The sequence below is a fragment of the Lacerta agilis genome, chromosome 1, assembly GCF_009819535.1.
Source record: "Lacerta agilis isolate rLacAgi1 chromosome 1, rLacAgi1.pri, whole genome shotgun sequence".
NCBI classification, from domain to species: domain Eukaryota; kingdom Metazoa; phylum Chordata; class Lepidosauria; order Squamata; family Lacertidae; genus Lacerta; species Lacerta agilis.
Genome location: NC_046312.1, coordinates 86,092,868 through 86,110,411, shown reverse-complemented (window position 1 = coordinate 86,110,411; position 17,544 = coordinate 86,092,868). Strand labels below are relative to the sequence as shown.

At 42.8% G+C, this 17,544-nt stretch overlaps 1 protein-coding gene across 26 annotated transcripts in view; it reads right to left on the bottom strand.

Moving 5' to 3' along the window:
- BIN1 (bridging integrator 1) overlaps positions 1-17,544 on the bottom strand; it is a 108,722-nt gene that overhangs the window by 34,404 nt on the left and 56,774 nt on the right. For 21 of the 26 annotated variants that reach the window (XM_033161636.1, XM_033161645.1, XM_033161692.1 and 18 more), the window contains exons 4-9: positions 16,799-16,893; positions 15,106-15,201; positions 8,726-8,833; positions 6,697-6,789; positions 1,013-1,098; positions 698-773 (exon numbers count right to left, since the gene is read on the bottom strand). In XM_033161636.1, the coding sequence (XP_033017527.1) occupies positions 698-773; positions 1,013-1,098; positions 6,697-6,789; positions 8,726-8,833; positions 15,106-15,201; positions 16,799-16,893 (554 nt within the window). The remainder of the gene's footprint in view (positions 1-697; positions 774-1,012; positions 1,099-6,696; positions 6,790-8,725; positions 8,834-15,105; positions 15,202-16,798; positions 16,894-17,544) is intronic. The other 5 variants (XM_033161671.1, XM_033161720.1, XM_033161761.1 and 2 more) reach the window with 1 other exon arrangement.

Genomic DNA, 17,544 nt, shown 5'->3' with positions numbered 1-17,544 from the left:
GTAGCTTCATTCTTCCAAAGCAGAAGAAATACGAGCTGGCTGAAAGAACACACTAGGAATAGCTAAAGACAGATGCAGTGGGGACAGGATGAGGGACCAGGGCCAAATGAAATGATGGTTTATTTTAATTGCATTTTATGCCCCACTATTCTTCCCCAGGGAAACTCAATGAAATAGACATGGTGCTCCCATGCAGAGCTGCTAAGTTTCAGCAAGGCTGCTGAACTGTAGGCTTTCTGACCATGCTCTGGAACTGAAGCAGCTGGTCAGGTAGGGGCAGAGCTACCATGCTGGATTCCCGGCAAGTGGGTTGTTGGTGTTTACTGGAAAGAGGAGGGGTGGATAAGGTAGTAAGGAGGTTGGCACGGTGCAAACACACCACTAGGAGCACCTAGTGGGACACTTCCACCGTGCCAGCCTCCTCATTGCCCCACAGCTCCCCTTCTGGTAAGAAACAGTGAGCCACGGAGCTAATGTTGTGACCCCACCCAGCAAGTTGCTTCTGTTCTGTAACATCATGAAGGGAGACACCAGAAATGCCCTAATAACAATGGGAAATGGTACCATTATCCCCGAGCACCATCAGCTAACATAGCTACACCTCTCTTACAGTGAATGAGGAAAGACATGGGGGGGAAGCCAGATTAGCATCAATCGTCCCCAAAGGGGGAAGAGGAAGAATGTCACCCACTGTTACCTTGCTCATTTCCTTATGGAAGTTCTCTTCTAAACCTGCGATACTCTGGAATGTGTTGACGTAGAAACCAACACGACTGGAAAATGAAACATAATATAAGTTACTGAAGACATGGGCAGCTGGTTTTCTTCCAATTATTCACTCGCAGAGCCATAATGCTCAGCAGAACTGAACCTTACGAGTTTCCACTTACCAAAAGGAACTGAGTGGACCAATACATCATGGCCGGAATCAGTCAAGATACAGGTATCTTTACCCCTCCCCTCCAACCACACACCCCATGAACGTAATTTGTAAACTACTGCATGTGCTTACCTATTCCATAGTGAAGGCAGTTCTTCCTGAAGATCGATGTTCATCTCCTCAAACACTTTCTGGGCTTTTACTAATTCTTCTTCAGCCTAGAGAAGAAGGATGGGGCAATGATATGCACAGCCTCTGGGGTACAATTCGGGGGAAGGCTTACATGAGCTTGTTGCTGCGTGCTCTGTAAGTGGGTCAAGACTAGGGCATTCCAAGAACTGGGTTTCTATAGATCTACTGCCCAAGAGCCTCTTCCCATCCACCCTACAATCCACCTCTGTAAAGAGCGTGTGTAGGAGTCTCATCTGCAGCCTAGAGCTGGCATAAGCAACCCCGAATAATCAGAGTGGAAGAAACTGCCAGTGACCTCTGAGACTGGCTTTAGATGTGATGTGGATGCTGAGGAAGCAGAGAGTTTCTGTCCCATGCATTTCCTGTTCCTCAATGTCTGCATCGTGCTACTTTGTGTTACTTCCAAAGCCACTCTATGCCTTAGATTTGTGTTACCCATCCATGTAATCTAAGCAGTGTGATCATAGAAATTTGTGGGTTTTCACAAGCAATTCTATGGTAGAATTCCAAAATCCTGCTTCCTTACATTGTAGAATTTCACACACATGAAAATAGCTCCCAGGCTAAATATTTTAAGTGCAAGACCTGCTCCCCACAGAGAACAATTGTGTTATGAAGTAACATCAAAGATATTAGCAGGGTGCTAATTCAGACTGAAGGGTATTATTAGAAATCTCCCAGTGTTTTCCAGGAGCACTATGACACTTCCACTCCCCACCCACTGCAAGTTCAGTTTATCTTTGCAGGAAATTGTGATTAATTTCCCTGACTCTTAATGATTTCCATTGTAGAGTCTTGGTCACCTTCTCCAAACATTTTCCAGTTAGGATCCCGAATCTAAATTAACCCCAATCTCACAGTCCGTTCAGTGTTTCCCTTTATTATTTTTATCACAATACTTTTTAATTTTCTACATGGCCTTTCACTCTTCCCCAGTAGTGGTGAGAATGCCAATGTGTAGCTGCAGATTCTAAGAAAGTGGAATTCTAGGAAAGTGGTGGATACTCTAATAATTGTCTGAGTGTGAATCTGAAATTATTAGGCAATTGGCACCATCAGAGCTCTCACTGGCACAGTTATAATGCATCTGTTTCATAAATGTAATTTGGTGCAGCAAAAAGCCTAGCACAGCTGGGATAAACAATGAATCTCGAGTCTTATCTATTCAGCAGCTTGTGTTAACAGGAAAAAATGCAAGCAACTTACTCATACTCCACCACAAGAGCAAAAATGTCACAATGCCACAAGCCTCTATAGATCGCTTATAGAAAGCATCATTGTCATGGAATGAACCTCTGGATATTTGTATTGTCAAAGGAGGCTTGTATTCTGGACTTCCTGTCCTTGCCAACAAATACAAGGGAGATTGCAGTGGTCTAGGATGCTAATATAAAAAATAAACTTTTAGTTGCTAAAACATAGATTATATTAGTAATATTAGAAGTTGTATTTCTTACACAAGGTGTTTACTATAAAGCTATCCTGAATCAATGTTTTAATTAATTCACTTTTGCTCTGGGCAGACAGGCAGAAGCAAAAGACAGAGCTATCTTTACGTCAAGAAAACTAAATTAAATTCAGTTTAGGGGTGACTAAATCGATCATAGGCCAAAATTCAGAAGTAGGATTATGGTGTGAAATTCTGCTAACTTTAGCAGTCTGCTAAATCGTTTTGTCTCTTAGTACTGTACTAAACTGCTTCTATACTCTTGGCAGGTAGAACCATTTGTGCTCGACAGCTGAAGGAATCAAAAAAAGCAATCGATACAAGTGTGTACTTATTATGACATCCCAATGCACTAACAAAGAAGCACCCTAGGCAACATTCACTCTAGATAAAAGCAAGAAGAGAGTTGGGGGTCCGGCCAAGATTCGAGGGTTTTCCCATGAGGAGGATCACGTGGGCATCACAGAAGCAGCCAGATGACATTGCCCAACCAAACATTTATATTTGCAATAATTTGCCACCTTGGAAAGCTCAAAGCAAACTGATACATAATGGAATTTGAGGCACACCTATCCACAGGGAAGGACTTTGGCTCAGTGGGAGATCACCTGCTCTGCATGCAAGAAGGTCCCAGGTTCGATCCCTGGCATTTCCAAGTAAGGCTGAAAGAGACCCCTGCCTGAAACACTTAAATGCCCAAATTATAATGTATACAACAGCACATAAAAGCAGTTGTGTCAGTCATCTGCTTTTCTTGGTTTTCCCGTGTCTAACTAATCTTTAGGAGATTAATTCTTCTAGTTGCTTTTTATTGTTGTGTTGCCTTTTTTAAAATACAGGCACAGCGCTTTGTGATCAAGAAACAGCATCCTTTAAGGCCTGCTGCCAACTATGTGAGGTCCCTTCACCTTTCCAACTCAATAACCTGCTTGCAGATGTTTAACACTGGGTTTCAGAATTCAGTCAAATATTAGACTCCAGTGTGATTTGATTAGATTTCACCCCTCTTAAGAAAGCCCCCAACTCAGCAAGATGAAATGGCAGCATATCCTATCCAGCAAGCTTCGGGAGCTTGCTTGCCATATTCACTTTGAGATGTGCTGTTTCTGGGCCTGTTTCATGAAGCAGGCTTCCGTGTTGCTTCTTAGTCAGCAGCATTTCAAGTGAGTTGTAGGAAGGCAGGAATTTGCTGTCCTAAGCAGTCAGCATCAGTCTCTATCCATTGCCACCCCACCCATCACCCTCAAATCTGAACATATTCCAGAAGAGAACATGCTGCTTGAGAATTAACTTTGTTTCTGGCATAGCTCTCAAAAAGCTCATCTCCCACATTTATCTTTAAAGGGTCCACATTCCAAGTTTAACTGCTTGAGGAGCAAAGGGGCCTCGGTCTACACCGAAGTATTCGTTTTAAGACTCTGATTTAAAAGATTGAAATGATAGCAGAAAGCAGGAAAGTTCTGTGGAATGTAGTCCAACCCATGGGTCAGTAGCTGACAGGCTTAAGATGTTGCACAAACTGAGGCAATTTGTACATGAAGAAGTAGGACTAAATCAGAGTTTGAATCCTGTCAACAGCCTGCTAAGTATCACCTGATGCAGCAAAGTGGGCAGTTTTACACTCACAAACACACACACACACACACACACACACACACAGAGCCCAGAAAGAAGCAAAGGAAATCCTTTTGATCTTGTTTTTAAACTTTACATCAGAGGAAGATCTCTAGTAAACCAAGAAGCTGGTAACACAGTTAAAGATTTGGAAGTCTCCGTTTTGAAGTCTTTACAGTTCACTGAAGCCAGACTGTTCTGACTAGGCCAAGCCTAAAGATATATTTTGCAGCCTTTCACACACCTAGTAAAACACATAAAATCCCCAAACCAACAAATGCATGGAGAGCTAATTCTAGAAGCTGCCCCCAAACATTTCAGCAGCCTCCTATAAAGTTCTGAGTAGCCAAATGCTAGCTTTTGTGGTAGGGGTAGCTAACCATTTAAAGACAGAGGGATCCACTGACCCGTGGTCAGCCTTCTGAAGGTGGACAGAATATCAAAACCAGCTTTACCGAAGAGTGGGTGTGCCCCTTTTATTTTTAAGGACAAAGTTGTGGGGGCACAACAACCTTTTGTCACAACAGAATCACAGCAAGTGACCTGTCAGAGGAAAAATGGACAAAGCGGAGCTTGGATGGCCACATAATTCCATTGATTTGCAAGCTTCTTGGTATCACAGTAGGGAACCTATGGGAGCTGTGGGGGTGTCTGTGTGGATGGGAGTGGGAGAGAGAGAGAGAGAGAGAGAGAGAGAGAGAGGTTAGGGAGGGGCAAAAAAAAAAAACTATGACCCACAGACTGCAGGTTAGCCACCGCTACTTTAGTGTATACACCAATGTACATGGATGTAACTACAAATTTGTAAGTAGCAATTAACTCAGTGACCAGCTCCTTGTGAACATACAAGAAATGTGGTTACTTCCAGCCAAGCTAATGAGCTATTGTCCTCCAGTCCTTTAAGAGAGTTTTTTCTTTGCTCTGTTGCTCAGTTCCTCATCTGCCAGTTGCGTCATCTATCTTCCCCTCCCCACTCCCAGGAATGCCTTATGCCAGAAGGGTTTCCAATAAGGAGGCTGAAGTTTCCCTCTCCTTTGACAAGTTGGTGTCCAGTGACTTTCATTAGTTTGTTACAGAACTCCCTCCCAAACCAGTCCATGAATCTTAAGGATTATTGCCAGGATTACATTTTAACTGGCAACTGTCCCCTGCTCTTCTGATGATTTTGGAAAACTAGAAGCTAGAAAAGCTTCATCAGAGTTCAGTCCTGTTTCTAATCCACTGCAGAAGGAGTGGAAATATGTACAAGCCCTCCTAGAGCTTGCTCCAGATGCAGTTACAAAACCTCTGGACTTCAGAGAAAGCTGAATTATAAAATTAGATGTATGATAGCCATCTTCAAATATCGGAAAGCTTGTCATATAGATGAAATAAATGTGTTGCTCCAGACGGTAGGAGCCAAACCACAAGACAAAGCAGAAAATTAATGACCTATTTTACAATAAAACAGATTCCCTTGGAAAGCGGGGGATTCTCCTTTATTAGAGGTTTTTAAGCAGAGGATGGATTGCCACCCATCCAAGATGCTGCAGGAGTAGAATTCCAAGAATGACAGGGGGTGAACTAGAAAATCTTGGAGGTGCCTTTGCAACTCTAAGATCTATAAAATGGAAGCAGGAACTGACAAAGGATATTCCAGGCAATCTAAGAAAGGGAGACTCAGGAAAAGGGACTCTCTTTGCCCCAGCTTGTCACACGCTTAGACCAAATGAGCGACAAGAAGAGAGGTAGCAGAAGCATCAATGCAATCATCCCTGGGATGCACAAGCAGAGAGATTCTCATGAATTAATGGCCAGTTTATGGGGAAGGAGAAGAATGGCTGTGGAATGGGAACCATGGACAAAGCAGCAAGAAGGTTGGCGTTTCAGTGAGACCGGGGCGTTTTTGAGCATAATGGGGAGAGGAGGTATTGCTGTGAAGTTTTTTTCTGAAGATTTTTATGACAGGAAAAGCACCTGAGTGACAGGAGAAGGGAAAAGCAGAAGAAATCTGCATGTCACCTAAACATCAACCTTATCTGCCATCCATCCATGTAATGTCTCAGAAACAAGAAGCACCGTACCAAATATCACCAACTGGAGGCTCCATAACCAACTCATCATTCCTGATTAACTACCACCAGTTGGCATATATGTGTGGAGGAAACGGTCCTTAGGGCATTGGGTCGTGAGGCTAAGACAGGGGTGGAGCTAACCCAACACCTTTCAACCTATCCTCTAACTGGTTGTCCCATAAATCTGGCTGGCATTGCACTATACTATTGGTGGCAAATTTGTTTAACAGCAGGAATAGCCAACAAAGAAAACAAGTTTGGAAAATTACACAGTCTTTTTTAAAAAACAAAACAAAACATTGCTCTAAGAATAAAATACAAGTTTGTTTGGTGGTGTCTCGTTGTATTACATTTGTATTCCAACGTACTGAAACTTCTTTGGAGAAAGGGAGTGCCTTCCAAGGATGCTTAGTAGAGTGAATGCTGCCTGAGGGTGAAGAGCACAGCAGAGGGGTTCAGCCAGGGAGAGGGCATGCAGGGTTAGAGAGCAAGGTAGGCTCGGCTGTCACCTGGTTCCGCAGCAGATTAGTCTGAGCTACGAGGTGTGCTTGCAGCTTCCCTTGGCACCACTGAGGCGCAGCTTTCTCAAGCAACGAGACAGGCTGTGTGAGAGCGTTTTTCAAAACAAAGACAAGAAAACAAACGGGACAGATTTTGAGAACTTTGTTTTTTAAAATATATAGATATATATATATCAAACGGTAAGAGGGTTATCAGGCCAGGCTGAGACAACAAACCCTGGCAAACAGGAGAGAAAGGAAGCATTAAGAGATAAGTCAAAGAGTGAATCCTACGTGCCATGCCAAGTCTAGCAGTAATTAATGCTCCATGGTGTGGGTCAGAAAACACCAAGGCCAACAGAGTTTACGAGCACTCCAGCTGCAGAGAGCAACAGAGAAGAAACTGTTAGTCATTTAGACAGCAACAAAACCCAGCTTGGAGGAAGATGGATCCCCCCTCTGTGAGACACCAGCAACTTTTAAGAAAAGACAGGATTAGGAGACATCATTATTACAGCCATGCAGATTATTCAGAATTTGCAGCATTTTTATTTTAAACGTCACATTATAAAACACAGCTGGCGAAGTCTGCTCTTTAGAGTGATTCCTGTGCCTTTAAACATCAGGTTGGTACAGACATTCCCCTGCTCTCTTTGTGAGTCTACATCCACACTGCCACCATGGGCTCCAGATAGGAGGGCCAAGGAGCCTTGCCACCACCAAAATTTTCAAGGAGGGGGCTGGAGCCCCTCAATATCCTGCAGTGACATACACTTGCCATGAGTGCATGCCACATGACATGCTCACATCACTCATGCACGCCACAAGATGTGAGCACAGAAATGGTGGAACAGAGGTGTAAGTCCCTGAGCTCTTGTTAATGGACCCCCTCTGAGGTGGGTGACCTTGGCAGGTGTACAACAGTGCTAACCCTTGACACTACAGATCTGTTTCACCTTTTCTCCCCTGAAGGAAAAATGGCATCAATCAATACAGTCGCTGCAATATTGTGTACAGTTACGCAAAAGTTTACATTTCACTGAATACAGTGGCACTTGCATGTGAATATGCATAAGATTGTGTTCTGCATTGTTACATTAAAACAAAAAAAGCTGATAGCAAATATACAAGAAGGCCATAAGTATGAGAATAGAAGAATTATCCACCAATAATTATATGTCTATCCCTTTCAGAGCAAAGAGAACGTTTATGAAGAGAAGGTGAATCAAGAAGATACTGAAACCCAGTTTCTAAGCAGGTGTTGATACCGTGCTCATAAATCACCCCACACAACACCCACGATTTGCTTCATCAATAACACTTGAAGTGGCCTTTGATGGGAAAACAGAGCTGCTCCTTATTTCAAGGAGGACAATGCAATCTAGTCTCTCACCCAAGAGCATATCTAGGGCCTGGGAACAATCTGCTGCTAGCTGACATTTCAGTCTGGCCCCAGGACATGATTTGTCCAATCAGAAGAGTTTGGGCTCACCCAGAAGCCCTAGATGCTTTGACAATTGAGAAGAAAAGGAGACCATGAAGAAAGGGTAGCTCCTGGAGTCATTCTCCCTACTGAGGCTGCAAGGAACAGCCTCCATCCTTCGGAGACTTCCCTTTCTTCCTTTGCTTAATTCCTTCATCTCAGTACAGCCACGGGCACCTGTTGACATACCATCTGTGCAGTAAAGTGTCAGCTTCTGCACTGCTTTTCAATCACATTTTTCAGGAATTGTGTATGTTCTACCATTTGCTTTTTTGACTTGTAACAGGATACGTTCTCTGATGAAAGAAAGTTAGTTTATTTGTTATGAAATGCTCTGAAAAAGGATATAGCTAGAGACATTAACATATTAATACTATACTTTCTTCTAACTGAAAATAAAGAGTAGTAGTTTCATATTTGAAAAACAAAGCCACCAACAATAACCTAAATTATTTAGTTAAGGAGAGAGAGAGAGAGAGAGAGAGAGAGAGAGAGAGAGAGAGAGAGAGAGAGAGAGGTGGTTTAGGATGTCATATCTGGTCAAGGGCACTTTACCTTGGCAATTTTAGCTTCATCTTTTTTCTTTGCAGTCTGTAGAGATTCATAATGGTGCCTGGCACTGTCGAAATCTACAAGTTTCCTTCCCCGCTTAGCAATGCGAGACTGGAAGAAGGTGGGGGGGAGGGAGAAAAATATCATTTGAACACCAGAGCCATGCTAATTAGTGGACCAATTATCTTTACAGTCGTCTACAGCTCACATGCATTCTGCTCAGGATGCCAACACTCTGCAACTGTTGCAATTGTTTACTGAAACATTTTAAAGTGGCAAGATGGTCAGTAGGAATCAATAGACATTCATTCAACCTTTCCCTACACAGGAGTTATTACAGAACTGGAGAGTTTGTAGAGAGGGAATTTCAAGAGGGTTTCCCTGAAGAAGAAGAAAATCATCTCTGTGTGTGTGAATACTTCAGGGTTACACCAAGTCTGATAGTACTGCTCTTTTGTGCATCAGTGGAGTGAATTTGGCTACAAGCTGCATAAATCTTGAGCATGGAAAGACTCCAATAAGCATTAGTATAGCAGCATCCTTAACAGGCAATAAGCAAGGAAATTCCACTATTTAGCATGAATGTTGCGTAATTTTCTTAGTCTTTATTCATGCATTTTCAGTAGTAAATGCAGATAAAGAACCCCCTATTCCCCTCTCCCTGCCCCCACCATTCATTACATGTGTATATACCAGGCTTCCTCAACCTCAGCCCTCCAGATGTTTTTGGCCTACAACTCCCATGATCCCTAGCTAGCAGGACCAGTGGTCAGGGAGGCTGGGAACTGTAGTCTCAAAACATCTGGAGGGCCAAGGTTGAAGAAGCCTGGTATATACCATTCACACAGAGTTAAGTTGTTCAACAAAATCGTTTGTAAATATTGAGATCAATTGCAGGCAATAGCCAATATCATGTTAACATTGCTTTTAAGTATCCATTTTATTACACAATCGGGGATGATCTGCAATGGCAATTTCCAACATAAAAAATGTTCCTTGTCATTCTGCCAAAGGAGAAACTCTTTTAAATCCATCCTTATATGGTCAAATGTCAAAAAAGTTTTTTTTTTCTAGAATGAAATTGAAATAATCTGACCATTCAGTAATACTGAGCACATAATATTGAGTTGTGATTCTAAATCCATGTTAGCAATTGAAAGAGCACTAGCAGGGGTCAGTAGTTTTTCCCACACTGAAAGTGTCTGGAAGTCAAGGAACAATCTTCAGGACACAAATTCACACCAAATGCAGCCGCCTGTCACCCCACAGACACTGAGGGAGGACATTGGCACATTGAGAGGGGGAATCAGCTGTTTGCACCAGAAGGAAAGGTCCCATTGACTCCAGGGTCCAGTAAACACCATGGGATACAAATCCTTACTCAGCCTAACCTAGCCCATACAGATTGGTTTTATTTATTTGAAGCATTCATACCTTGGCTTTTCCATCTAAAAGGCTGGTGGAAATATTAACTATTTAAAATATCAATTACAAAAACATCAAAACACTAAACACAATAAAACCACATTACACCCCCATTAGCAGTTCATCACATTATATAAACTATAACCATCTTCCCACAGCAAAAGTGGTCCATGTTCATTCATTCAGTTTCCCATTGCAGTCGTACCTGGAAATCGAACGGAAGTCTGTTCTACTTCCAAAATGTTTGAAAACCAAATTGCGGCTTCTGATTGGCTGCAGGAAGCTACTGCAGCCAATCAGAAGCCGCAGAAGCCCCATTGGACATTCAGGTTCCAAAAGAACATTCACAAACCAGAACAATCACTTCCAGGTTTGCAGCGTTCAGGAGCCAAAATGTCCAAGTTCCAGGGCGTTCGGGATCCAAGGTACAACTGTACACCACTTATGATCACAAGGTGGTCCCAAACTCTAATAAACAATTTAAAGCCAACATTAAAATAACATCCATAGTACAATAGAGCAAGCAGATGTCAATTCATAGTTAATCTCATCCAGATTAACTTCCTCCAAAAGGACATGATGAAGAGTTAATTCTTTAACGGGAGCTGAAAGCATCAAATCAAATGATCGTAACTGTCTCTACTGCCTTTTCAGCATCTATTGAAGACCCTCTGTTTTCTACAAGCCTTTTGACGTGGAGATTCTTATCCCAGACTCTACCTGCACTGGACTTGAACTTTGTTTTTATATCTATTTCTATTGTTCATTGATTCAAGGTGTTTCATGGGAAGCAATACACAAATGAAATAAATAAAACAAATGTGGCAAAACCCACTGAAGGTAGATTGGACATCACATTCCACAGTCAGAGGTCGCCCTCTTAAATAACTGCTACACTTCTTCAAATAGTAGGTGACATTTCAGGAAAAACTGGCATGAAATGTTACGTTTGCCAAGTCTAACAACAAACCATGTGAACACTTCAAGGAATTACGCAGTGTCCTCTTTTAAGAACATGTGGCTTTTGTTGCATCTATGCCTCAATCTGTCCATTGTGCACTCTCTCACCCCTTTCCTGGGCTTGCCAGACCAGCTGCAGTTCATTCATGCTTCATCCATCTCTGGTTTAAATAAATTCCCAGTGCAGCACTGAATGCAGCCACTGGGCATCTTTCAAGAGCTCAGCAAAATTAAAAACACCAGAACAGATTCCAGATGCTCCTAACAAGGAAGCCACTTTAAATTAAGAAGGCCTTCAAAGCCACCAGAAAGATTTGCCTACTAATATTTCAGTGGTTATGGAAAAGATGGCATGTAAAACAGCTGGTTATTTCACCTCTACTGTCTGAAACATTCTCAACTAATAGTAACAAAAGCAAGTGGGATGGAAAGGAGAAACTATTGTACATGGACAATAGAGACCTGGGTTCAGGACCCATATTAGATGGACTTGGGCAAAATCTCAACCTGACCTACCTCAGAGGGTTGCTATGAAGATTAAAAATGGGATAACCCCATGTACACCCTCCCGAGCAAATGTGATAAATAAGATGAGGGTGGGAGAGAGGGAGAGGGAGAGGGAGAGGGAGAGGGAAAGGGAGAGGGAGAGGGAGAGGGAAAGGGATGAAATGCCATGAAATGAGGAGGCCCCTCATTTCATAGCAGTGCAATATGATGTTTTCTTAAAACTAAGTTCCATTGTCTTCAATTGGGCTTAGACTCAGGAAGTGTGTTCAGAATTGTGCTACACTGCTGCAAGGCTACAATCCTATGTGCACTGAACTTTGGAAGACCATGCTGAATTCAGTGGAACTTATTGCTCCTAAGTAAACAACAACAAGAGTAGAAGTCTTTCCCACTGTTTAGAGAAGCTCAATGTAGTGGTGGAGCCAACCGATCGGGCGCCTGTGGCGGCACGCATCACCTGCACCCAGAGGAAGGACCAGCCACCTGCTGGGTGGGGCCAGCCAGGGCAGGACGCTCCGCGGGGCCTCTGAGGAGTCTACCTGCCTCCTCCCACTCAGCAGCCCGATTAGTAGGAGGCAGCGGATGGACCATTTGGGGCAGTGCGGAGCCGGTGGGCGTCCAAGCCACCACGTCACTCCCAAGAGAGACACGTGGCTAGGGCACGCTGCAGGCCCCGCGGTGAGTGCCGCCCACCATTTTGTCATCCCCTTCAGTGGTGACACTCAGGGTGACCCGCCCCCACCGCCCCCCCTTCCTCCGCCCCTGGCTCAATGAAATCTCCTTAATCATTCTTCAAGCTCATTTGGAACACCAAGGAATTAATGTAGCTTCTCCATTCCCTTAATTAAAATATAGACGTTTTAATACCCTGCAACCACCCAAGGGTGATACATTCATGCACACACTTTCCCATATCCCAGGACAGAAGGCATCTTCTGGGTGCAAATTAACTAGAGTGTGCTCTCTAAACTGAGGAGGGAGGAGCCCTCCATTTCTATATATAGAGAGTCTGACAGCCACTGACTGTTGACAGAGTTATGAAAAGGAGGCTCTCCTGAGCTCTAAGCTGTTCCTGCTGAAGAGTTTCCAGCAAGTGGCCGGCAGAAACTTACGTATGGTACCAACAAAAGAAAAGCTACCGCCACAGGTTATCCGTGTAGCTGCCTGATACTAAATGGAGAAGGAAACACATAAACACAGTATCTTTTGCAGAATGGATTAATTGAAGGAGAAAGAGAGGGCAGCTTGCTTTTGTCTCCCTTTTGGGATTCAGCTAAGGGGGACAAACGTGGTATCTGATTTCACTGGGAGAAAGCCAAGCTGACCTTTTCCATGTGGGAACGTAGTTACAAGTACTGCCATATGGCAAATACATCTCCTTTTTTCAACCTTCTCAAAGCCATTCAGGAATTGGGAGAGGAGCGGTCACAGGATAGAATCCAGCATTTGGGAAAGTTCTCAGGAGAGGACTGGAATTATCCCTAGCAAATGTGTGCCTTAAAAAAAAAAAAAAACTTTTCTCCCTGAATAACTTTGCCAGGTGCAATCCATCCCTGAAAAGTACATAGCCAGTAATAATGGATTCCTTGTTATTATGTTTCCTTCGGGGGAGAGGGGGTGTTGAAGGAAGGAGAGAAAGAATAAGGAGCAGCACCCTTCTGCTGAAAATAGATATATCTTCATACGCTTACAAAAGAGGATAAGTCATCCACAAATGCATTATTTATTTATTTTCAATTTTTCAAATGAACTTTCTTTATTTCACATCTATATATATATTGCAGAACTGCATAAATTAAATTAAGATTTACATAGGCTTTGTTTACATAATATATTCTACATGCACAGCTTCCGCTCTTGTGATGCAGAGCAAGTGATGTGCAGAATGTGCATTTTTGCACAAAATATGCACAGTCCCATGTTGGCTTTTTGGTCTTTTAATTTTTTTAAAGAGCATTAGGCAAAGTAAAGAAAAGATACCACTTCATTATACATGTATTATTATTATTATTATTATTATTCTTAAGAGATTAAATGAGACCAAAAAAACCCTAAACAGATATTGTTCCCATGCTAATTTTAAATATGCTTAAGGACATCAGATAAATGGGAAAAAAAAACTACTGGATTCCACAGTCTGAGGCCAGAGTTGGATGCGGGGGGGGGGGGGATTATGTACAGAAAGAGGAAACTATAAAAGAAAGTATTTGTGCATGTTACATGGGGAGGGGGAGTGTAACACAGAAGTTAACATCTGCCAGGAAATTGAGCAAGAAATCTTTTTCATCATACTGAATAGTGCTTCCTGATGAAACACACATTCTATAATGTTGGCAAACATCTTATTGCAAATGAGATTCATCTAGCCCCCTCCTCCCTAATTCTATCTCTGGTGCTGTGCCGATGACTTCTCCAGTGTGTCTTTTTTAATCATCCTCTGTCAAATAATGAGGAAAGAAAATGAATTTGAAAATGATAAAAAGGACAGAGGAAACTTTAGTGAAGTGCTCATGGGTGGGGGTGCAAGGCTTTTGTGGCGCTCATCTTCCCTTTTGAGGTGGCCAGTCAGTGTTTGTCAGTGTTCTTTCTTTCATTCTACAAATCATCTCACCAGTGGTTGCACACTGCAGCCTTCCCAGGTGCCCATGTCCAGAGGAAGACATCACAAGGACACTCCTCCCATGGGGGCTTTATCAGATCAAGTAGGGCAGGCAGCCAGGGGAGGCTGCAGAGTGCTAGAGAAATGTTTACTGGAAATAAACTGCACAGACACCCCACAACAATAAGGTAAGATCAAAACCCCACCCACACTGAAAATTCTAAGGGAATTCTGCCCTGAGAATGAAGCAGAAAAAAAAGGAAATCTGCTTCTCAGGGAAGAAAACATTTTCAGAATTTGAAGGACACATTTCAGCACAGCACTAGTTTCATGAAAAACTAGAATTGTTCTGGGGGGCTTTTACTTTCCAACATCTGGCAGAAACACTGCTCCCAGATTACTAGTGCGATTTTTATGTTTTTAGTCACACCAAGGCTAGCAGTATGTTAATTATTGGTTGTGTGTTTTAAAACCCTATTGTATGTGTTTTCATGTGTTTATGAAAACAGGTGAGCTCTGAACTAATGATTTATGCATTGCTACAAAAGCCTGTGTTTTTAGAGCAAGAAGTCCAAGTCCTCTCTTGGGATCAAGGGAGAGAAACAAATTGTGTTGAACTCAGTTTCAATTGTTGCCATCCTGGCAAGTAAAGATTCATCTTCAAGTCTTGTGCAGTAGTCTACTTTATCACTAAGGTTTGAGGGTGAACCTCTGCATCACTCTGAACGCCATAAAAAATAGATAAAATCTGCTAGTCATTATTTCCACCATTCCAAGTAGACAAGATAAGATCCCACAGAATGCCTTACAAAACTCTTCCTTGATGCACAGTTCACACAAACTCCATTTTTTAAAAAAAGGAACACAACAGAAAGTAAAGGAAACTGCATACTTTTATGTCTGGGAACTGGCCGAGGTAGGTGTCCATAGTTAGCAGTGCCTGATCCACCAGTTTCTGATGAAAGTCTGTCCACAGCAGGTCACTGTTCTAGAAGAATATAAGGAAATGTGTAATCTCTCAGCAGCAACAGTGCAAAACATGGCAACACTATGTTTCTTTGTGGATCATATCACACGTTAGTCTGGAGGGCAAACCCAGACTTAGCAATGAGCTGCCATTGATCCCAATACACTGATAGGAATACCTGTAAGATACATGTCTCAAATAGGTTTGTTACGTTTATATCTACCTTCTAAAGATGTGTGCATGTAAAAAACAAACAAAAAAACCGGAAACTATGCCTAACCTTTTCTTCTTTTTCTTCGCTTTTACAGAGCTCCTGTAACTTCAAATGCTACACAGACCTCCTGAAATTCAACAGGCAAATAATTCATCGCCACTACATCTCCCATGCAGCAAAGGAAAGCTGTGTCTGCAGAATTTCTGTCTGCCATGCTGCAGGTGGGGGCCAGAAGCAGTCAGTGGAGAAGGGAGGCAATGAACACCAACAGCGGTGTCACTATAGCTTTGGGGAAAACATTATGCTTTTGTTGTTACAATGCAGAATATTTAAGATCACATGGCTGGTGTAGTGTGGCATAGAACGCATTGGCCTGGTTCCAATGGCATGACATTATATGAACAAGCCTGCTTAAGCCATGGGCTCATGTGTTCCTCCCACTCCACTCTCCCCCTACTTCCTCTGGTGAGGCCACAAGGTGGAAGCACCCACTTCCTACTTAAACCTAACAACAGTTTTTGGTTATAGCCGAAAGGGAAAAGTTGTGGTTAGTTTAACTATACAGTGGAACCTTGGTTCTCAAATGGCTTAGTTGATGAACAAATTGGCTCCCTGATGCTGAAAACCCAGAAGTGTGTGTCCCGGTTTTCGAACGTTTTTCAGATGTCAAACGTCCAACGCGGCTTCCGCTTGAGTGCAGGAAGCTCCTGCATCCAATCAGAAGCCATGCCTTGGCTTTTGAACGGTTTTGGGAGTAAAACAGAAGTCTGGAACGGATTATGTTCAAGAACTAAGGTTCCACTGTAGTTTACTAAAACATTTTCAGTCTTAATGATAAATCGTGGACAAGCAAGATCGGGAGCAGTCAGTGGCATGGGCTGCTACTGCACACCTAGCCTCCCTGCTGCTTATCGGGAGGCAGATGTGGTGAAGAGGTTGATACTGTGTAGGCACAATGGCAGGTGTGCCTCCTCGCCGACCGCTCCTGTACACAGGATGCCTCCAACAAGTTCCTTGGTACCACACTGGAGAAGGGGTAAGGGGCAGTGTACATGCCAGAGGCTTCAGTAGATTTATTCATAGAATCATAGAATTGTAGAGTTGGAAGGGACCACGAGGGTCATCCAGTCCAACCCCTTGCAATGCAGGAATCGTTTGCCCAGTGTAGGGCTCAAACTCACAACCCTGAGATTGTCACTTAGTCTACTGACTGAGCTATCCACAGGTATCACATTTTGCTGCATTGGCTGGGATACATGCATTGATAGATGCATTGGTGTTGTCCAAACCAGGTCACTGTGCTATAACCCCAAAATCAGTTCAACAGCTATAGTCCCTATGAATGGATGAATGAGGGAATGCAGATCATAATACGTAAGTGATGCTAATGGAACAGAACCTCACCTCTGATATTTTGTTAGTATCATCTCTTCCCGGCCACTCTGGCTCATACACTTCTTGCAAACACTCTGTCAGTTTCTTGGAGGCTTCGTGCATTGCTTGGAGATAGAAAAAAAGAGACTCCAAATTTTGAATGACACAGTAGCGTCCCATCAAGTACCCAGCCCAAAAAACGAAGAGGGGAAATGAATCTTCCTTATTGACCAAGGCCTTATCCCAAACCCATGGCAATTCTAAGAGAATTATTTTCAAGGCAAGCAAGGCAGGGCATATAACACAGAGGCAAAACACACACACACACACACACACACACACACACACACACACACCAAGAGCCATTGGATATATAACATATATTCCTCTAGTGCAGGCATACAAGAGAGAAGTATAAATTTTGTTTCAAAAATGTGTAAACCAATACTTTTGGAAGTGGCCAATTTTTAGATCTGAACATAGATAGATATGGGAGAGGGAGAGGGGATATGGTTTGCATTTACATTTAAGTATTTACTTAGCCAATTTTTAAAATGGACTGGATTTCTCTTTCTCCCCCTCCTCCCCTCTCTATAATCATAGAAAGCATATTGAGAGATCCTATATATAAACAAAAATATTAGAAAGAGAAAGGGGGTAGAGGGACCAACTGAGAAGTTAAGCTTCCTGTTTCGATTGTTTGTCTAAACTCCATGCTGCATCAAAGGAATAAGTGCATCTTGTAGAAGATGCCACTTACCAGTTACTGATCACAT